General features: G+C 45.2%; 1 protein-coding gene across 1 annotated transcript; it reads left to right on the forward strand.

Annotated features, from left to right (window-relative positions):
* Positions 1 to 1,798: 1,798 nt before the first annotated feature.
* Positions 1,799 to 22,442, forward strand: LOC126188962 (cytochrome P450 18a1). Its single transcript, XM_049930725.1, has 7 exons — positions 1,799 to 2,156; positions 10,043 to 10,164; positions 12,063 to 12,498; positions 14,530 to 14,794; positions 16,934 to 17,109; positions 17,236 to 17,393; positions 20,946 to 22,442. The coding sequence occupies exons 1-7, from the start codon at positions 1,799 to 1,801 to the stop codon at positions 21,009 to 21,011; spliced, it is 1,581 nt and encodes a 526-aa protein (XP_049786682.1). The 3' UTR covers positions 21,012 to 22,442.
* The last annotated feature ends 496 nt before the right edge of the window (positions 22,443 to 22,938 follow it).

Consider the following 22,938-nt stretch of genomic DNA (forward strand, 5'->3'; position numbering starts at 1 on the left):
TGGTGAGCAGGATGTATGAGACAGGCGAAATACCCTCACACTTCAAGAAGAATATAATAATTCCAATCCCAAAGAAAGTAGGTGTTGACAGATGTGAAAATTACCGAACTATCAGTTTAATAAGTCACAGCTGCAAAATACTAACGCGAATTCTTTACAGGTGAATGGAAAAACTGGTAGAAGCCGACCTCGGCGAAGATCAGTTTGGATTCCACAGAAATTTTGGAACACTTGAGGCAATACTGACCCTACGACTTATCTTAGAAAATAGATTAAGGAAAGGCAAACCTACATTTCTAGCATTTGTAGACTTAGAGAAAGCGTTTGACAATGTTGACTGGAATACTCTCTTTCAAATTCTAAAGGTGGCAGGGGTAAAATACAGGGAGCGAAAGGCTATTTACAATTTGTACAGAAACCAAACGGCAGTTATAAGAGTCGAGGGGCATGAAAGGGAAGCAGCGGTTGGGAAGGGAGTGAGACAGGGTTGTAGCCTCTCCCCTATGTTATTCAATCTGTGTATTGAGCAAGCAGTAAAGGAAACAAAAGAAAAATAAGGAGTAGGTATTAAAGTCCATGGAGAAGAAATAAAAACGTTGAGGTTCGCCGATGACATTGTAATTCTGTCAGAGACAGCAAAGGACTTGGAAGAGCAATTGAACCGAATGGACAGTGTCTTGAAAGGATATAAGATGAACATCAACAAAAGCAAAACGAGGATAATGGAATGTAGTCGAATTAAGTCGTGTGATGCTGAGGATATTAGATTAGGGAAAGAGACGCTTAAAGTAGTAAAGGAGTTTTGCTATTTGGGGAGCAAAATAACTGATGATGGTCGAAGTAGAGAGGATATAAAATGTAGACTGGCAATGGCAAGGAAAGCGTTTCTGAAGAAGAGAAATTTGTTAACATCAAGTATTGATTTAAGTGTTTGGTAGTTGTTTCTGAAAGTATTTGTATGGAGTGTAGCCATGTGTGGAAGTGAAACATGGACGATAAATAGTTTAGACAAGAGGAGAATAGAAGCTTTCGAAATGTGGTGCTACAGAAGTATGCTGAAGATCAGATGGGTAGATCACATAACTAATGAGGAGGTGTTGAATAGGATTGGGGAGAAGAGAAGTTTGTGGCACAACTTGACTAGAAGAAGGGATCGGTTGGTAGGACATGTTCTGAGGCATCAAGGGGTCAGAAATTTAGCATTGGAGGGCAGCGTGGAGGGTAAAAATCGTAGAGGGAGACCAAGAAATGAATACACTAAGCAGATTCAGAAGGATGTAGGTTGCAGTAAGTACTGGGAGATGAAGAAGCTTGCACAGCATAGAGTTGCATGGAGAGCTGCATCAAACCAGTCTCAGGACTGAAGACAACAACAACAACAAATAACAAATTATACAGGGATGTTTTTAAATTATTATGCGCTTGGTATGCTGTGTTATAAAATTATATATAAAATAGTGGTGCATAAAAAGAAGAGTAAATAAACATAAATATGGTGCGAGTGAGAGTTGAATGATGCGAGAGACGAATTGAGGTGGTAATAATGTGTCCGGCGGGAGGCGGAACGTGAAAGGCGCGTACGAGGGGGATGTCGCCGTGGGTGGCGGCGCGTCGCACGCACCGAGCCGACGCGGCTCCCTGGGCGCTGGGCCTGAGGACCCGGGGAGGCGGTGCCACCCCCACCCCGGGCGTCGCGGCCGGTGGTGGGGGGCAGGCCACTCCCACGGCGCGGCGGCGCGTTATAAAGGCGGGCGCGCGGCCGCGTCCCGTTGTCTGTTCTCCGCTGCCACGTCTAGACATGCTGCTGCTGCAGTCGTGGGCGCTGCGCTCGCTCAAGGCGCTCGACGGCGCGCCGCTGGTGTTCGTGTGCGTGGCCCTGCTGGCCGCGGCCCTGCTGCGGCGCCTGTCGCTGATGCGGCGCCTGCCGCCCGGGCCCTGGGGGCTGCCGCTCGTCGGCTACCTGCCCTTCCTGCAGCCCGACGCGCACCTCCACTTCGGCAAGCTGGCGCGCCGCTACGGCCCCATGTTCAGCACGCGCTGCGGCAACCAGCTGCTCGTCGTCCTCTCCGACCACCGCATCATCCGCGAGGCCTTCCGCCGCGAGGAGTTCACCGCCAGGCCGCACAACGAGTTCAGCAACATCCTCGGCGGATACGGTAAGCTGTGGCCTCTGGCTCTCACAGTATCATCTCGTTACTTACGCGACATTTCGCTTGTAAATTAATTTGTTTTTAAGCACGCAGGCCATTTTCTTACTAAATTTTCGCTCATCTGTATCTGTTTATTTATTTATCTCAATCGATTTCGCGGTGTTTTATAGCTTATTCAGAAACTTCAACATAGTTACCGAAATAATGTAACAAGACGTCCTAATTGAAAAGTGTCATATTACCGCTACGAGCTGCTGGGAAAATTATTTATACCACGAGTTTGTCATCTGACCATCATCAAGATCATAAAAGTGTGTGATATGTACACCTATCTGTTCACAGTGTTAACGCATATTACAGTTTTAAGATGAATGTGTGTACAATCCATGGCACAGTTTTTATAGACTGACGACGTAGTTCACATTTGGCAGATGCTGAAGGCGATAATGTGACATTTTTGAAATATATAAGAGCTGTGGGGCACCACCTCCTGAAAACATGCGAAGTCATAAAATTTCGAAATCGACTGAAAATAAAAACCAAACAGAACTCACCAGAAAATTAGTTCGGTAATAGCCTGTACGATTCGAAACGAAGTAGCAATATTACGTTCTCTACTCCTCTAACCTCGTTTGTGAAGTTGTTTCCTAACTTTAAGTGGCCAAAAGCGCATAGCGCGATGTTTTATTTGCTGCGCGATGACCTTCTGTATTTCCTAATGTTGCAATTTGTGTTCCTGAGCCCTTTCACAAAAAGTGCACCTTCAATATGACTGTAGTTCAACTGGTTACTACATTACCGGCACCTTGGCCTCAGTCTGTAGAATTTCTTCGAGTAAAAACTTAACGTTTTCTTACGCAGTTGGATAGCAACATAGGGTGAGATGCACAGGCACTACTCTCTCATTATTTACGTCATACCTTAGTCGAGGTGGTGACTTCGAGTCCCACCTCGGGCATGGCTGTCAGTTTTAAACGTACTGTGTGCGTCCCGTGTGTGCGTTAGAAGGTAATGTACTTAGGTTCTGAACTTCATACGAAGTGTAGGTGAAATTTAAGGAAGTCGGGTAAAGACAGTGCATGATGAGCGTGCACCTGAAGGTGTCACGAACGAGCAGCTATTTACAGCCTCATGGTGGAGTGGCTAAAGACTAATTTCAATGAAGAAATGATACGAAGTGCATTTTAAGACGAGTGGTCAGTAGGATTTACTCCACACTGAGATTTTCGTTACCTTCGTAGCATGCGCCAATTTCTTGCATTCAGTACCTTCGATAACGATGGACTCTTACGGCGGTATGGTATACTAAATTTTATTTATTGTGCGACAGCTGATGTGCGACATTTTCTGATTTTCAATATTCAGTATTAAGAATAAAATAACCCTTCTCTAGTATCTCGATTAATTTAAATAACAAATAGAATTGATTCAAAGTGTCCTAGTGTTCGGTCTCGATCAATGAAAAAATGGAATTGCTCTGCACCCCCACACTAAGAAATAGCCACTCTCATGCGACACTGCTGTTGGTGTTTTGATTTCATTTTGTCACTGGAAAGAACGCGAAAATGTGGCGCCCGCAATCGGGAGTAGAGCGCGTGACGACAGAAGAGTGCTCACCAGCAGAGGTGGCAGGCAGGCAGGCAGATCCCGAATGTGTGTCGCCGCCTCCCCGCCTGTTCACCTTCCCGCCGTGAATCACTTGGCGATTAAATTTAGACCGGATTGTCGGTCAAGATCACGGGTGCATCGCCCGCTCCGATGCCCACGTGCCGCCTGCATTAGCTGCCTGTGTTTCACTCGCTCGTCGAAAGAGTTGTACAGACCAATGTCGGCTAATACCAGCTGCTGGGTACCGTAAACAACAGTACCGTTTCTTCATTTGCTTCTTGTCTACGTTTCGTCTCGGTTGTACTGACAGACAGTGATAGAAAAAGTCTGCATTCAATTCTTTTCCTTTTAATAATTTTATATTTGGTTTCGTTTTTTTGTACACTGTGTGTTGGTTTGTTACTTGTCAAATATGTACTGGATGAATCACTACCCCTGTGATTGTTACCTTCTTATTACCACGATTTATAGCCTGTTGTATCCTTACTTCTCATTCAGCTGACATGTTTTTTTTTTTACGTACGGGGCTTTACGTATGTTACTGGTTTACTGGGCTTTACGCATGTTACTGCTGGAATAGAATCCTTTTGCTGTGGATCGTAGAGCGATTCTTTCGGATGCAATGGGGGTAATGTACGTGCGCGGCTAGAGCAGGCAGTCGGTAAGCGTGTCGTGTGAGCAGCTCTGCCTGTCGACGGCGGTGGCGACCTTCGTCGTTCACACGCGCAGACAGCCCTGATGCAAGCGAGGCGCCGCAAACAGCCCGCGCGCTGCCCGGTCCGCGAGGTGAGGCGCGGCGCAGCGCAGCGCTGGACCGCTGCCACGGCGCTGCTGGCGCTTGTGAAACTCTGCGGAGACGGGGCGGTGCGCCTCTTCCGTCCGCACTCGGCCACTGGCCCCGCTGCCACTTGTTTGGCCCGCCGAGTGAATTCCTGTTCTTCTTACATACTGGTGTTTTCTGTCCACACCAGCAGAAATATAACTCGACAGATTTCTCTATAGTAGATGCAGCGTGACCAAAACAAAAGAGGCTCGCCAAATACTTTATGCACCTTATGTTACGCAACCCTACCCTGAGGGGATGATATAAGCTGGTTGCCTATCGTAAGGTGACTGAAGTATTTTCCGGGCCTTTGGCCACCCTGTATTACTCGACTCGCGTGTTTTCATATGTCGAAAGCTCTAATCTATGATACTACAAGCGTGCCGTTGGCAAATGTTTCCAGATCTACTGGAGTGTAGTATATCTGAAACGCAGTCGTAACATTTTAAACCGATTTATATATTCTTCTAAGAAATCAACTGGTATTCGTTGTAAGTGATCCACGTGATGACTAGAAAACACTTGTAAACGTTACAGAATGTTGCAGTTGTGGTGTAAATAGAAAACTAACTATAGGAAACCAATAGTCAGTTTTGACTGACAATCTGGAAGAATATATTTCTCCGTAAAGCAGATTTCAACCCTTTTTGAAATGCAGTGAGCTAGTGTGATTAACATATGACTGAATCGTAATGAACGCGCAGATCATTGTTATAATAATACCGCAGCTGGTAACGAATAACATCACTTTCAGTTGCCTACTGAGGTATCCAGAACTGAGAATATTTCATGAATATTTGATACCTTTTTTTATTTTGTCCGTCTCAATTGCTTGAATATACAATTTTTGTCACAGTTGTTACCGGTTTCGGGTTATCCACCCCCTTCGCATACCACAAACCTTGTTATTAACTGCATTCGTACAATATGGTGCCAAAAGGCACGAATGGCTTGTGTATAGAAAGTCAAACTGTGTCCAACAAGTACTTTCAGAGTACATTGGTTCGCTGTCGTCGCTCATACTGTGTACGATGTGATATTTGACAGTTAACTGCTTACTGCTCATCGCACATATCATGTATTTTTAGCGATGGCACTCTATTTTATTGATTCTGTAGCAAAGGACATTACCGTCTGGTTCCTATTTTGACGCTGGCTTACCAATGATTTGAGCCAATTTTCCTTCTGAAGACGACAATTTAAAATGTCGAAACCGGTAAGGTGAATGAAATAAAGTTTTCCGTATGAAGCTGACAACTGACTTTTTATCTTTTCTGAGAATTTTTCTGCTTGGGGTTACAAAATGGCTCTGAGCACTATGGGACTTAACATCTATGGTCATCAGTCCCCTAGAACTTAGAACTACTTAAACCTAACTAACCTAAGGGCATCACACAACACCCAGTCATCACGAGGCAGAGAAAATCCCTGACCCCGTCGGGAATCGAACCCGGGAACCCGAGCGTGGGAAGCGAGAACGCCACCGCACGACCACGAGCTGCGGACGCTTGGGGTTATAGTTCGTGTCATGTCTCTCAGTATTGACCTTTTCTCCTGGGACACGTTGTATAGCGTGGAGAAATACCGCGTGGAGAGAACTTGAAAATGCTTATGAACAAATAAAGACTTCCAGCGAAAAAACAACGGCTGATTGCTTTTGTTAGAACGACTATCCCATTTTGAGAAAAGATAACCAAACTGAATTTGATGCCGTCCTAAGAGTGGCCAGGGGGTGGCCTCCTTAGCTGAGAGATCAGCGTATCTGACTGCCGTCCAGCGGTCCTGGGTTCGATTGCCAGCCGGGTCGCAGATTTTCTCCAATACGGTGTCCGCTGAATGGCCTTGCCACTTGGTAGCCGAACTTCCCCGGGGGGGGGGGGGGGAGGGGGGAATTTAAATTGTTACAGGGTGTATTTCACAAATGAAAAGTAATGTGGCTTTAGGTCAGTTGTGCTTTACGTTTACATTGATTGGTTCGTTTCTGTTCAGGCGTTGGGTTTTATTTACCGAAACACAAGAACGTGTAGGCAAATGGATGTCATCTGTGTATTTCCTAGCCGCGCTGACTCGTTCTGGAGGAAGGTCTACGCTGTAGACCAACGCAAACATTTTCTAAGTAAAGACGTATCCACGAGCTGTCACCTCTTTTGTTGATGTTTCTGGGCAAAATCAGTTTGTCCGCGGGGTGGCAGCTCGCTCTGTGTCCGGCCAGCTGCGGGCGTGGAGCTGGAGGCAGCAGGCCTTGGCGAACGCCGGCCCACCGCCTCCAAACACAAAACACGTTTACATTTCCAAGGACGCCTTAAAAATAGCTCATGCAGGAATTCGCGGGTTCACGCACGCTCTGTTTACCGGTGATTTATTCGGCCATCCACTACGTGGAAAGCGGGGCTTTGTTCTCTCTCTCTTTTGCATGCTCCGAGATTCCAGAGTTGCAGAGTGTTACGAAGACCGATTCAGAAACAAAGAAGTAACGATGGAAATGGTCCACGATTTAAGGAGTCAGGCGGAGAACGGCGAAACTACTCCGCAATCAGTGTTGAGCCTCTGTTATCTACGCCGAGTCTGACCTCATTAGCGAAATTAAATTTATCTTTGTTATTTGCACTTTTACAGCCAAGTGGTGGACGAACGTGCGTACCTGAATTTTTTACGTGCTTTGTCACAGTTTATTCCTTCGTAAGTCAAGATTTACAGCTGCCGATATTGCGATTATTTTTTCTGCGCTATCAGCGCCATCCTCAGTTCGGGTCGCGCCTTGTGGCCTGTAATTTACTTTCTTGCGTCAGAAACGAAAGGCGGGATTACGGCAGTGTCTGTTGCGGCACCCGAGTAATTTTCCACGGGTCTGAAAGCGACGTCTGGACACGGTGCAGTCGCATAGGTGGTGGACCCGGAGTCGAGGGGAGCGAGGTTCGTATCCTCTCAGCACTGAAGTTTTCCGTGGCCTCATTGTATCAGTACAGCGGAATGCTACGACGTTCTTCGTTGCTCACGTCCGGAGCGAGGTCGCTGTTGGTCTCCTGTGACCTCGGCGTCGGCGAGACTAAAACTCTTACCTTCCATTTGCACGGGCCGAGCTGGTTTGCAGTTTGAGGCTATGTGGACTCTTCAAGAAGCCTAGCGCTGACTTACTTCAGAAACACACGTGTGCAGCGCCTACGTGCTGCTGCGGGCGCTCCGCCGCCGGGCGCGCACCCTTTTCTGAGAACCGTAACTCGGTCGCAGTGCCGCTCTCGCCCCGCCTCGGTTTCTCTGCAGAAACTTAATCACCGGTTGTACGCTGAGCGAGACTGGCAACAAAAAATATTCCGCCCAGCGCAACGTGTATCTCAATGCACCAAAGGCGGCAGCATAAATGTAGGAGAAACTAGTATTTATACGGGCAGCCGGAAACTGGGGCAGTTTCCATCACCTGAGAAACCTACGTAACATGGAACTCTTATATAAAAGGTGAAAAGAGAAGGGTAGAGAAGAATTGCACCATACGGATGCGCCTCAGACATTTCAATTACCACTAACGTAAATACCAGAGCTATCCCCAACCATACCCCCGAAATAAACGCCCAATTGGGATATATAAGAACTCCCCTACCACCTTTTTCCTACATAAATAGTGTTCCAACAGACTTTAAAAGCCGACCGGAATGGCCGAGCGGTTCTGGGCGCTACAGTCTGGAACCGCGCGACCGCTACGGTCGCAGGTTCGAATCCTGCCTCGGGCATGGATGTTTGTGATGTCCTTAGATTAAGTAGTTGTAAGTTCTAGGGCAGTGATGACCTTAGAAGTTAAGCCCCATAGTGCTCAGAGCCATTTTTTAGATTTTAAAAGTACTTGACCAGACAGCTGAATGGTGCATTCAAGAAGCACTCAAACAGCCCATCTGTCTCTTTTATTTGACATCCCCGTTTGCTGCATTAACTTACGGGGAAGGAATGAAAGATTGTGAAAGATCGTACAGACTATTGAAAATACCGGGTTGCAGCGTTTCCTTTGCACCGGTGCATTTCTGGAAGTATCTGTTTCTTCTCACTGAGAATCGGTACATTTGAATTTCGGAAGCATCAGCCGAACGAGGTGACGTGTCCCTGAAAAGTGAGTCTGCGTCCAACCATTCTGTTTTAGAATTAGGTGGGTGTCACTAATCATTTAAGACGCAGGCCGGGAATGTTCCTTCATCGAGACCACGACTGATTACTTCATTATTGGCCAGTCGGACCTGGTGCTCGATCGTAAACAGTTCGTTGTTGACGAAGCGGCAGTCTCTGATCCACGTAACTCCCCCTCTCCCTCCCTGTTCCCCGTTGCTTCCTTCCTCCGCCTCTTTGTTGTATCAGTCAACAAATACTTGTAATTTCTGAGAGTACGGTGCGTTCAAGACTTTGTTACAGCACAGCTTTACCTACAAGACGATCAGAAACTTCTGTTACAACATGTAATTTCTTGTAGATAAAATATTTCATTTCAGAGAAATTAGCATACAACTGAATTCCAGCGAGTGGAGGTACCACTACTGATTCAGATCTTAGAAGGGAGAAGAGTCAAGGGGAGTTAGTACTGCAACCAGAAAAGTTAAATAATTACAGTTTAAGAATGAACCAACGTATTGTGATTATTGTTCTGCATCAGCTGAAGAATATTTCAGATGAAATCAAAATTTGTGTTGGACCTAGACTCGAACTCGGATTTCCAGCTTGTCGCGAGCGCGTAATCGGTGTTCGAGTCACGGTCCGGCACACATTTTCATTTGTTCGGAAATGTTCAGCTGACGCGGAACCATAATCGCAAAATGCGAGTTCATTCTTAACTGGATGCGGTTGTTGATCGACGGTGCAATGTCACACTCTGTACTATAGAATTACATTTTAGCTTATCGTTCTTCCTCAAAATGTCTGGTAGAGAGAGACAGATAGCACATACGGCGTGTGGTGGTGCCCTATTGTGCAATGTCGTTATTATTACTATTATTGAATCTGATGGCGCCAGTAGCACTGCCGCAGTAGTAACACCGGTTCCCGTCCCATCACCGAAGTTATGCGCTGTCGGACTTGGCTAGCACTTGGATGCGTGACCGTCAGCGTCTGCCGAGCGCTGCAGGCAAACGGGGTGCTCTCGGCTCTTGTAAGGCCAATTTTGAGGAGCTACTTGACTGAGAAGTACTGGTTCCGGTCACGAAAAATGACAAAGGCTGGGACTGGGGTGTGCTGACCATATGAGCCCCTCCACATCCACATACAGTGACGCCTATCGTGTGAGGGTGACACGGCGGTCGGTCGGTACCGTCAGGCGTTCCTAAGTTTGTTCTGACGGAAAGAGCTCTCATTCCAGCACAAGCAACGGTAACTAATCAGTATCCAGTACGAGCCCTACAAATTTGTAACATCTGTTTCTAATCATTGTGCGCTCGTATTGCCATTTAGGAAGCCAGCCGATTCTGAGGAGTGCGTTTCCACCTTGCAGGTATCATCAACACGGACGGCAAACTGTGGAAGGACCAGCGGCGCTTCCTGCACGAGCGGCTGCGCCAGTTCGGCATGAAGTACATCGGAGCCGGCAAGGAGCACATGGAGAGCCGCATCATGGTAAGGCCGCGCCGCGCTGCGCATTGCTACACTCCCCGCTATCGCTACTGACCGAGAGTCCTTTTTTCGGGGACGTATTTAGCCGCCGGACACGCCTCCACCAGTCACGTGTTACAGAATGCTCGCCCCGCACCGTCTCGTGCGATAACTTATCTCGCATGACGTCCGTTTCAGCTCTGCCGTAACTCGTAGCTCACGCGGTCTGTTGTTTTGTGACATATCTCGGGCGGGTAACTACGCTTAACAGGCGAACTTTTTAGGCCTGAAGTGGCGTCATTTGCGGGATGCTTTTTAATATCTGCACCGATGAGGAAAATAGTACGCAGTGCCACAATGTTTCTATCTAAGGGCGTTAGTGGGATTACTTTTTAAAAATATTTTGTCTTATCTGTCTGGGAAAGGTATACCGGCTTCCATTTAGTTGTGAAAAGTTATATTAGGAGGTTCTTGAATAATGATGGGGAGGTTATCATTTGTACCAGTCTTGTGGAAGTTTCCGGTAAGTCCGAAGAAACCACAGTCCATTTATTTTTCCCTCTCCCTGGTATACATACGACATGTAAAGACCATTCAAAAAAGTAAGCACTTCTTGTAGTACGGACTTTAAGTTTAATGTCATAGCTATATTATCTAGGAAAAAAATCAGAATTTCGTACAGTAACGCCAATTTATGGTCAGCTAGGAAGAAAATACACTTTTACTTACGTAGTGTTAACTCGTGTCAACTCAAATGATTATCATGTAACAGGTTATTGCAATCTTATAAATGATGTATGTATGCAGACTGAAGCGAGGAATGAAATTTTTTTGCAAGGCCGAGATTCGAACCTCGGTATCTTGCTCACTAGGCAGATGCTCTGACCACTATGCCACCCTGGTACAGTGGCTTTGCGCGATAGCATGGGCTACCCTGGTACACCTCTGTCCTTAGTCCAGATTCCCATTAGGGGGAATCCCAAGTGGGCTGAAGCGTGAATGGGGAACTGAATTGAGGAGGGAGGCGTGGGAGGGTAGCATGTGCAGTTGTGCTTTAGGAGATCCGGGTTCGAAACCCAGACTTGGTATCAATTTCCGTTCGTCGCTTCAGTCGTATAAGTCATGGATGTTTGACATGTGAAGAGGACTCTGGAACCATATAATTTCATTTGATTCTTCTAAATAATCCTTTATTAGTCAAGATAACAAAAATTATTTATAATCGTGGATAACTAGTCTCCGCTAAACAGCTAGCCATCTCGAGATCAAATAAGACAAACATTGCTGTACGGTACATAAAGACTACCAGAGCTGCGAATCAAATAGGTGTTTGTTTGGTAGGTAACTGGTTTCGCGTTAGCACCCATTTTCGAACCAACCAACCCGAAACCGATCAGTTACTGAATAAACACCTATGTTACTTGCGGCTCTGGCTGTATGTTTGTGTCACAATTCAATAAGAATTACTGTCCCTAACATCCAGAATGCTGGAAGCATACAAATATTGCCGTTTCTAGCCTCGTGGCACGTAGCAGACACATTGTCATCAACATATGCTTGTGCACGCTGTAATACATAAGTATCTCATTGATGACACTCTATTTCCTACAGGCCTGGTGATTAGACACTGCAAAGTTTGCCTTATTTGATCTGAAGATGGTTAGCCGTTTTAGCTGAAACTAGTTACCAGTGATTATAAATAACTTTTGTGATCTTCACTAATGAATTGTTAATAATAAGAATCCAGTAACTTGTAACACTGATAATTCGTTTGCCTCCAAGCACGCTATGTCGAGGAACAGCAGACTGTCATGTAGATAAAGATCTTTTCAAAGCTTTAGCTATTCACATTTGGTCATTTACTCTGCGCTGAAGCAGCACTTGGGCCGAAGCCTCATTCCGCGCGTTTTGCCGTTTCGCAGAAAGAGGTGGAGTCGGTGCTGCGGACGCTGTCCGACCTGAAGGGCGCGCCCACCGACCTCAACCCGGTGCTGGCCACGTCGGTGTCGAACGTGATCTGCGAGCTCATCATGAGCGTGCGCTTCCAGCACGGTGACTCGCGCTTTCAGCGCTTCATGGACCTGGTCGAGGAGGGTTTCCGGCTGTTCGGCGAGATGGCGTGGATCAACTTCGTGCCGGCGCTCAAGTGGCTGCCGATGCCCGGCCTGTGGGCGGCCAAGCGCAAGCTGGACCTCAACCGGCGTGAGATGGCCAACTTCTTCCAGCAGACGGTCGACAGCCACCGCGAGACGTTCGACCGGTCGAACATCAGGGACCTGGTCGACACCTACCTGCTCGAGATCGAGCACGCCAAGGAGGAGGAGCGCGACAAGCTGCTCTTCGAAGGCAAGGATCACGGTGAGTTCACGGCCGGTTTTTCAGCCTCCTCGCTTTGCGCAATACCATTAGATCAGATTCCGGAACTAGAGAGGCTACTCTTATGTAATAGCGTGTAATGCTGCAACAGGCACAAACGATCGAGCTTCGATTAGGAACAGGACAATAGATTTAGAAAACGAAAAGATCACTTCGCACAGTAGTTCATGTAAGTCATTTACCGGAGAGCCGTTTCCACTGCCCCTGCGTCTGTGGGCAGTTGTAGAAGATGTAATGTACCCATATATCGTTTAGAGAAGCAACAACACTTATGAACGACTTTCACAGAACAGCTTCAATAGACAGATGTCCCAGTTGGACACTTTCGAGAGAGTATGATTAGTTCGGTCTTCCTTCATCATCTTAGAATCTCCCATGTCTGTATCGGAACTACACGCCAGAATATTGATCATGATGTGTAGTTCCGGCGCAGACCGACGAGTTGGTGACGCAACTACGTACATCCGGAGCCGATCCAGGGCTACTACAACTACACATACTGTATAAAAAAAAGTGCAACTGAGACTGAAAAATAGACGATATATAAATACCACTACAGTTACTGAGTTCCCTCGCAACGAATACGTTGGCTATAGCTATTTTCACCTAATTAAACGCACAACAAGATAATTCCGTGATGATGTTACAAACTTTCAGGGATGGCGGAGAAGGGTAAATGTAGATGTCAGGTCCCTGGTCCGGAAACGACAGAGTCAACATTTGTAAGGGGAAATCGTTCTGATATTAGGAATACATGTACGGTGCTGTTGCGGTTAGGAAACTTTCAGTGGTGGTTGTCTGGACCAAAACAAGAAAAAAAGTCTAGTAGGTATGGGCTTTAAAATGCACAACTTAAGAGCTATGATGACTTGTTCATCTTCGATACTGTGAAGCTCATCTCCTCTACTGAAAAGGTGCTCATAGCTCTAAACGTATGCATTTTAAAGCCCATATGTAGTAGACAGTTTTTGCTTCTTTTGATACAGGCTACTACTTTGATGATCTTAACAACAGTACCAGTACATGTATTCCAATATCAAGAGGTATCGGAACGATTTTCGCTTATAATTGTCAACTCGGTCGTTTCCGGACCAGGGTTCGTAAACTGAAAGTGATACACTGACGCTTCTTCAACAACCCTGAAATTTTGTAAGATAATAACGGAATCACGCTGTATGATTAGTGAAAGGAAGGTTCTGCCTTCCAAATTCAAGTCTTTTTTACATATGGCTCTAACTGCTTGGTAGTATTCTGCAAAGAATTGGGATAGGCTACCAGTCGGCGTTATGGTTAATTGTAAATTAATCCCCGCGGTAATGTAGACGGTAATTTGCTACAGTGAACATGTGACATTGAAAAGATCCGCAGGGTAGTCTTTATTGTTTTAGAAGTAGTAGAGCTGTAAGATCATTCTGGAGTTGATTGTCTGCAGCTTGAATCGTGTGCCAAGTTTAGTGCTCAGTGTCGTCAGACGGTCTATATTATCAGCACTATTCAAATAACGCATGTGTCGAGTTGAGCACAAGCTGCTTGTCCATACTGTGTTGTAGTTTGGAACTAATGCAGATAAGCAGTGAAATAAAAGTTTCCAGTCTCCTTATGGGTCACATCTTGCTGATTAAAGAGTACGAGAATTTGTTGCAGATGATGGATTGCTTCGTATAGTCTGTAACCAACACATAGGTTCGCCTTTAATGCAGCAGATAATGAACTGAAGGTAAAAGACTTCGTCTGACATGTCAGTGTGTTTATTATTGATTGGGCGTATCACTGACCATATTTTACTTACACAGATTAGGTGTCTATCCTCGTACAAAATGCGAAGTTATGTATGAGTGTTGCAAGTAACTATCTCGATGTTCCGTTCCGCGTATTTCTAGGCATATATATTCCCTTCAAAGGCTAGGGAATAAGTGCAATACTTGGTGTAGTATAGTAACAATTGTAGCTGTTCGCCGACGCCTAGCTCGGATGTGCGCGTGCGTGACTGAGGCGGCGTGCTTGTGTCCGCAGACCGCCAGATGCAGCAGATAATCGGCGACCTGTTCTCTGCGGGCATGGAGACGATCAAGACGACGCTGCAGTGGGCGGTGGTGTTCATGCTGCACCAGCCCGAGGTGGCGCGCGGCGTACAGGAGGAGCTGGACCAGGTGGTTGGCCGCCGCCGCCTGCCGCGCCTCGAGGACCTGCCCTACCTCCCATACACGGAGTCCACGCTGCTAGAGGTGCTGCGCCGCTCCAGCATCGTCCCGCTCGGCACCACGCACGCCGCCACCAGGTGAGCCGCACTTAGCGCTGCACAGAGGGAGGCTACGGCGCTAGCTCGGCACTATCGGCTTTGGTCTCATCCGAGGAATCACTTGCCGTAGTTTACGATGTCAACTTCGAATTAGAAACGCTCTCCTCTCGAGTCAAGTAACCTCACCCCCCAGCGCCATCACGCCTACTACTCCGCAAGCCACCTGACGGTGCGTGGCGGAGGGTACATTGAGTGCCTCTATCGGTTCTCCCATCTATTCCAGTCTCGTATTGTTCGTGGGAAGAAGGATTGCCAGTATGCCTCTGTATGGGCTCTAATCCCTCTGATTTTATCCTCATGGTCTCTTCGCGAGATATACGTAGGAGGCAGCAATATACTGCTTGACTTCTCGGTAAAGGTATGTTTTAGAAACTTCAACAAAAGCCCGTACCGAGCTACTGAGCGTCTCTCCTGCAGAGTCTTCCACTGGAGTTTATCTATCAGCTCCGTAACGCTTTCGCGATTACTAAATGATCCTGTAACGAAGCGCGCTGCTCTCCGTTGGATCTTCTCTATCTCTTCTATCGACCCTATCTTCCGTCGTTTAAATTCAAAGTCACGTAAGCTAAAGGCAGAGAACTTAGTGACGGATTTGTTTAGTCACTGCAGGTGTTCGGCGTCGTTTTGCCGCTCTGGTGTGTCTGACATAAGAAATTGTTTCCATAACCCAGGACAGTTTTTACAGATAAACTTCAGAATTAAATTTAACATGACTGCAGGCAGCAACTGTAATGTACTCTTCGTGTAGGAAAAGGAGGAAAAAAATAGCCATATACGTTTGCTAAAACACTCTAACCGAGGTTCCGACGCCTTGAAAAATGTTTTCCTCAGAAGGAACAATAATTAGCACTGGTTCCACGATGTTGCGGAGCGATGTTAAATATATAGCGATAAGTCATAATGAAGACCAGATTCATGTACGTAATAATAAAACAGCAAAATATCGTCCTGACGATCTTTAGAAAGTGAATGGAGGTGAATTTGATCTTCATTTACGCCTTATAGCTACATATGTAACGTACCTACACAACGCCATGCAACCACTGTTTATTATTGATCCTTCTGAAGAAGACGTTTTGAAAGACTCGAAACTGCGTTAAGGGGTTTTCAATATACCTTGCACTTTGCCACAGATTCAGCTGTTTTTTCACCTTTTCCTACGCGAAGTGTATGGAATGTTCTCGGAATACGTTTCTTTTCGTCTGTTTTCTAATGTCTTACAAAACCGAAAACGCTTTTATTTTCATACATAATCCCATTTATTTTTATAGATAATCGGTTTTGAAATTTCAGACAACAGTCTTGTGCAGTATATTGAGCTGAAGATGACCATTTAAAACGGCCGAAACGAGTCTTTTAAAAACGTAGATGCAGCAACTATTATCGTTTCTTAATTTTTTCATAATGTGGGGCCACAGTCATAATATATTTCTTTAAAGTCAGTACCGTCATTAAACTGTTTTTTATTTCCAGTGTTACATTTACACGATCATGATAATGATAATGGCACTTTGAAGCCGAAATCATGATCGTGTAAATGTAACACTGCAAATAAAAAAACAGTCTAATGGCGGTACTGACTTTAAAGAAACTGTTGTCGTCTCCATAACATGGAATTTTCTACAAAGTTATCATACCTTACCATTCCGGCTAAATTTGTCTCCAGCGAATTGTTTGCGTACTTTTCTTTGCGTCGTTAAAAGTTCACTTTTTTCAGTCGTAAATTCTAGTTTTGTAGCAAAGGAGTTCAGTGGTCCTATGTGGTCAAAAGTACACTACATCGACGGCCATGTTGCCAAGATGAATCCAAGATGAATCCACTGCCAAATCACATTTCTCTGCTGCTGTAGACTAGCGGTTCTAGGCGCTTCAGTCCGGAACCGCGCTGCTGCTACGTTTGCAGGTTCGAATCCTGGCTCGGTCATGGATGTGTGTGATGTCCTTGGGTTAGTTAGGTTTAAGTAGTTCTAAGTCTAGGGGACTGATGACCTCGATGATGTCCCATAGTGCTTAGAGCCATTTCAACCAATCTGCTGCAGCTGAAGTCCCCCGATCCCTGTGTGTTTTGTGTCTCAGTAGCCTGTCCCTGTTTTAACGCTGAACCTCCTTCTTTCGCAGAGACGTGTACCTGAACGGCTTCATGATCCCCAAAGACGCGCACGTGGTGCCGCTGCTTCACGCCGTGCACATGGACCCCACCCTCTGGGAGGACCCGGAGAAGTTCGAGCCGACGCGCTTCCTCAATGCCGAGGGCAAAGTCACCAAGCCAGAGTTCTTCCTGCCGTTCGGAGTCGGTGAGTTGTCTGTCACTCCTCGCTGCACCAGCAATGTATAGATCCATTTCGAACCGGGTGCTGCTAGCCAGCGTCCGCGTTTGGTGAGACTGTTGTGAGAGCGCGCGCTTGACGCGGTGTCCGCAGGGAGGCGCATGTGCCTGGGAGACGTGCTGGCGCGCATGGAGCTATTCCTCTTCTTCTCGTCGCTGCTGCACGTCTTCGACCTGCGCCTGCCAGAGGGGCAGCCGCTGCCCAGCCTGAAGGGCAACACGGGCGCCACCGTCACGCCGGACTCCTACCAGGTCAGTAGCTCATCCCTCACTCTTGTTTTCCAGTAACGAGACACTGTTCCTCATCATAAATGTTGGGCTAACACCTCTGATGAGGATATTTTTAAAAATATGTATATATTTTTTCATTCTGCTGAATGGTTCCTAACCCTGAGCCAACCCCTTCGTCTCAGAATAGGACTTCCAACCTGCGTCCTCAATTGTGTATTGTATTTATTCCAATCTCTGTCTTCCTCTACAGTTCGCTCTGGTACCATGAGAGTTATTCTCACACGTCTTCTCATCCTGTCCCATCTTGTCGTCAGTGATTTCGGTATGTCCGGTATTCTGCGGAGACCCTCTTCATTCATTAACATTTCAGCCGACCTAATTTGCAGCATTCTTCTGTAGCAACACATTTCAAATACTCCGATTCTGCTATGTTCCAATTTTCTCAGAGTTCATTATACACTACTATACAGTGCCGTGCTCCCGATGCACTTTCTATTTCTTCCACAAATTGACACTAGAAAACTTATTTTGGCCAGGAATGCCCTTTTTTCTGTGCTGGTCTGCTTTCTATGTCATCCTTGCTTCGACCGACACGAGTTATTTTACTTCGGACGCAGCAGAATTCCTTAACTTCGTCCACTTCGTGATCACCAATTTAATGTAAAGTTACTCACTATTCTCATTTTTTTCTGTTCCTCATTTTTTCGTCTTTCTTCGGTTTATTTCTCTCTAGTCGTTAGACCATATGACTCAACGGATTCTGCAGTTCGGATAAAAATGCCGTCAACAAATATTGCTGATATCCTTTAACCCTGAATCTTAATCCCACTCTTGAATCTTTCTCTTATTTCCATCGTTGTTTCTTCCATGTACAGATTGAACAGCAGGAGCGAAAGATTGCATTCCTGTCTTACGCCCTTCTTAATCCGAGCACTTCGTTCTTCAGCTAATAATCTCGCGACACTTCGCAGTATTCGTTCCAAGGACCAACAGTAAATTGTAGAACCTGTCATTTCTACATAATTACGCAAAGAAAGTGGTGAGGGTGGGGGCGGACTCGGCCTCGGGATGAAATTGTCATCAGTAGTATGTTTAGATGAGGACTATCGATATGTAAGATTGGGTAAAAATATAAATGGCAGTAAGCTGCTATGAAAATGAAGGAAAAAAGAAGTGCTTCAGTTATTTCAATCTTTGTGTAATGTTCGACCGCGTGATTAATACGCTGCATTCGCTTCGTTAAAAGACGCCACAGCATGTTAAGTCTTGACCAGTTCAGTTTTATGTAACTTTAAAAGTACTGAGATTTATTTCACGATCTCCCTATAATGAAGTTCTGTGTATCTTTGCCTGTTGCACCTTTACTTTTCTACTTCGGCAGATAACAAAAAAAGAGAAAATTTGCCTATGGCGCTCGCTGATGATTTGGTAACTGGATTCTGATGTAATTCCGCGATCAGACCCAAGATTTCTAGGCGATGTTGCTCACCGGTGCATCATTGTCTTTCAAATATGTCAGTAGGTGTCAGTTTTAAAACGGTGTGTGGTTAGCAGTTCTCTCTCTAGACAATTAAAGTCTGCTCTCGCTTTCAAAACCTGTTCTTGTTCCTCGAGTAGTTCTTCAGTTTCCTTATCTTTTATCATTTATAATTTGGAATTAAGACGATATTTTACTGACAACGAATTTTTATAGCTCGAAAGTAATACGAGAGTGAACAATGTACTGTTTGTCATCTGCAGGAATACGTTTTCGAGTGTGAACACCCTTCCGGCCCTGTGCTGTCATACCCACATTCGGGTCATGGTCCTTGCGTGGTTTCTCTCTCACCCAAGCCGGTTGTCCAGTGACGCTCTACAGACTCAGCGTTTCCAGTATTCAGTGTTTGTCAGGAGAGAATTACGGAATATTCAATAGCAATCAAACATTTGTACCTAATAGAAGACGGGCAACGCAATTAAAACAATCTATATTCGAGTTTAGGGGTGAGAAAATTTCAATTCTGCTTCCGAAAATCCTATTTAAAACTTTTCCTGTACATCATTTTAGGCCTTCATCATGACTAAGACTTCTTTTATCTCTTTCTTATTCAACATGGTACTGGTTTCAAGCAGAGGGTTACAAGGATAGACCTAAAACAAGTTAACACCTTACCTACAGGCTATTTCTAGTCATCAGATAGTAAAATAGAATAGGCCTTCATAGTCTTTTTCTCTTTTTTTGTGCGGTCATCAGTCGGCTATTTGCTGCGACCCATCACGACCTCATCTTCTGTGTCACCTTCTTCATGTCAGTGTAGCTTTTGCACCAAACGCCTTGCATTATTTGTTGAGTATATGGCAATCTGTATCTTCCTCTACAGTTTTTACACTCATCAGTTTCCCCACTTCTATGGAAGTTACACCCTGATGTCTTAACAGGTGTCTTATAAACCTGTCCCCTCCTTTTTGTCAGCATTTTCTGTACGATTCTTTTATCGCCTATTCTGCAGGAAACCTCCTTTTCAGTTTACCTAATTTGAAGAATCTTCAGTAGCACCATATCTCGAACACTTCGATTCCCTTCCTTTCTTTCTCACAGTCCCTTTAAGACTGCAGAATTCCCTGATATGTAAGCTAGAACCAATGGGTATACTTTAAATAATCTTGATCTACCAGTACTGCAGTAGATATTGCAATATTACGTTGCACATCGTGCGAGTACGTATCATTGCACAGGTCGGCTGCAACTGCAAGTTTATCCATTTGTACCTCATATCGCTGCAGGAAATATATTCGCAGTTGTGTTTATGAAGCACCATCGGCTGGGTATTGGAATGACGACGATGAAAATTTGTGCCAGGTCGGGATGAGAGGAGGCAGCGACTGTTAGAAATAGAAATTGTGTAGCAGCCACAAGTCGCATGTAACTTTTTCTCTATTTTTACATTTCTCACTCGACCGACACGAACATCTTCAGAATTATGTAACATACTGCCACACGTTACAAATACCGGACAGTATATATAAGTATACAGTTGCGGCGCTTCTACAAGTTTATTTCACTTTTTATATGTTTTAGCAACACCCAGCGTTTATAAACATGACGTAACCATTATTAATTCCTTTTTATTCCTTAATTTCATTCTTTCATTTCACTCACAATTAACACGGATTTCCCGCTTTTTGCAAGCTGTTACCTTAACGGCTTCGGCTATCCGTGCACGAATCATGGCCAGATCCAAACCTTCATAAGCCATCGTCCATGTGTCACAACTTGCACTCGCACGTTTCGTATATTCCCGTCGCCAAAGGACGTATTGATTGAGAGTCAAGGGCCTGGTATTGGAGAAGAAATCGAAATAGCAGTGCCTGTTCTACTAAGAAGTGCGATGTAACTTTCCTTCGGATATGCATGCATTGCATCGTACGTCTTTAACAACACAGTCACTGCCATTTCTTTTCAGATGACAACCCCTAGAATTCTAGACTCAAGTTCGGAATTGTGTTCACTCTGTTTGCTAATGAATGAACCAAAATGTGACTCAGTGGCCTTTCGCCCGCCTAAACTAACGGTCCCTGTGCGTTGTGTTACAGGTGTGCCTTGTGGAGAGGCCCATGGAGGAGGCGCTGGACTTCCTATCCGCCGAGGACAGCGCGTGAGGCGGCCGCAAGTTCCTAGCGCACGGCGCTGCTGCTGTTGCCACGATCCTGCCACGGCTGCTGGTCGCAGCCTCCTCTGCTTCGGGAGCGTCCTCGCGTTGCGGCAGACGCTCTGGCTGTGCTGGTGTAGAACTGTGCCTGTGTGTCTGCTCCGTGTCACCGAGCAGCAGGACTCCACGCGCGACTGCTGCGCCGTTTTCGTAACTAGTCACCTCCGGGACACCCACTGCCGGGCCGCCGCGCCACGGCGGCTGCTGCTCCTGACTCGTGTCCACAGTGTGCACCCATTTCGCCACTCACTTGTCTGTGCGAACAGCTCTGAAGGAAACAGCCACTGATCTCTTTGCCCAGTGACCTCTCCTCTGCTTACGTTACCCGAATTCTGAGCGTTTGACAGCCGAGGGTGCAGTCAGTGATCCCGCGATCATTGCTCTTTGTCGCCCAGGCCTCAAAGACTTCATACCAGTTCAAAGTACAAATTTCGTCAAGTAGAGGGGACGTCATTGTATTAAGTCAATTCTAGTACAAGCTTAAGTGTTCAGAGGATGTTAAAAATCCTTAACAGTATTTCGTCTGTAGATGGTTACCAGCCCGAATTGTAACCCCCAACCGTTTTGTGTTAATGATTCTCCGTCTAATGTTGCCTTTCGTAAGTTATAGTTTTATTTCTGATCTCTACTTGTAATTTGTGTCTCACATCTGGAAGATATGCGGCAGGCACTGCTGTGGTATCCCTGCTTAATGGATCTTCCGTTTAATGGACACATACAGCCAATTCACACCTTTTTCAAATCAAAGACCAATGTTGATCCATAACAATTGTAACGAAGCCTCGTTGTTTTTGTAACAGTACACTGACTGTTCGCTTACACTTGTAACACTACGATGACCATTTTGTCTTCCAAGAAGAGCAGAAATAACAATTCCAGACATTCTGAGGCAGAACCACAGAACAAGTCATATTATTCAATATTTAATTTTGATACTGGAATTTAGATGTAAGTCGCAAGTACAAAGTGCTTTTAATTGTTAAGCAGTAACCATGTTATTGACATATCTGCGCTCCATATCACTGGCTGGAATTAAACTGTCCAGAGAGTTCCATTCACTATGTCATACACTTCACATCATTTCATTACAGTCAATACCATTTTCTCATATGTGTACTTATTTGTGTGTGACTTGTGGAAACCGTACCGCGCAGTATTTTACCGACTATGTCGATAGCCTTCAATGTTTGAATGTGTGCATGTGTGTATTTATGAGAGTTTATTGAGAACATGCATGTTTCCTGTACATAATACTACAAAATAGTGTAAGAGGCGTATGTTAACGTCTATAGAATATTTTTGTACGTGAAAGTGTAGCTCTTAGAGAGCATTTTCCTCTTTTTTTTTAAGAAAAGCAGAAAATAGTTTCATAAAGAAATAAAACAACATTTTATCTTTACTTGTGTCTTCGTACTTATTTCCAGTATTCCCATTCATTCCAACTCCTACAGCATTATTACATTAGTATAAGACTGGTCGTTAATCTTGAGTGAAATCAATGATTGAAGTTAAGGAATAAAAAGGAATCAGCAATGCTTATGTCATGTGTCTGAACGCTGACTGTTGCTAAAGCATATAAAAAGTGAAATTAAACTTGTAGAGCCGCCACAGCTGTATACCTATACATACAGTCCGATATATTCTGAAGATGTTCACATCGGTCGAGTGAGACCTGTAAAAAAAAAAAAAAAAAAAAAAAAAAAAAAGTTACATGCGACTTGTGGCTGCTACACAATTTTCATTTCTAACAGTCGCTGCCTCCTCTCATATTATACGAAAAATGTATCAAAAATTATGAATTCTATGTTACTGAAGAAGGTTTCTTGCAACAGCAAAGTCTTCATAGTAGGAATATTGTTCGCGATCAGATCGCAAGT

Source organism: Schistocerca cancellata, chromosome 1, assembly GCF_023864275.1.
Source record: "Schistocerca cancellata isolate TAMUIC-IGC-003103 chromosome 1, iqSchCanc2.1, whole genome shotgun sequence".
NCBI lineage: Eukaryota > Metazoa > Arthropoda > Insecta > Orthoptera > Acrididae > Schistocerca > Schistocerca cancellata.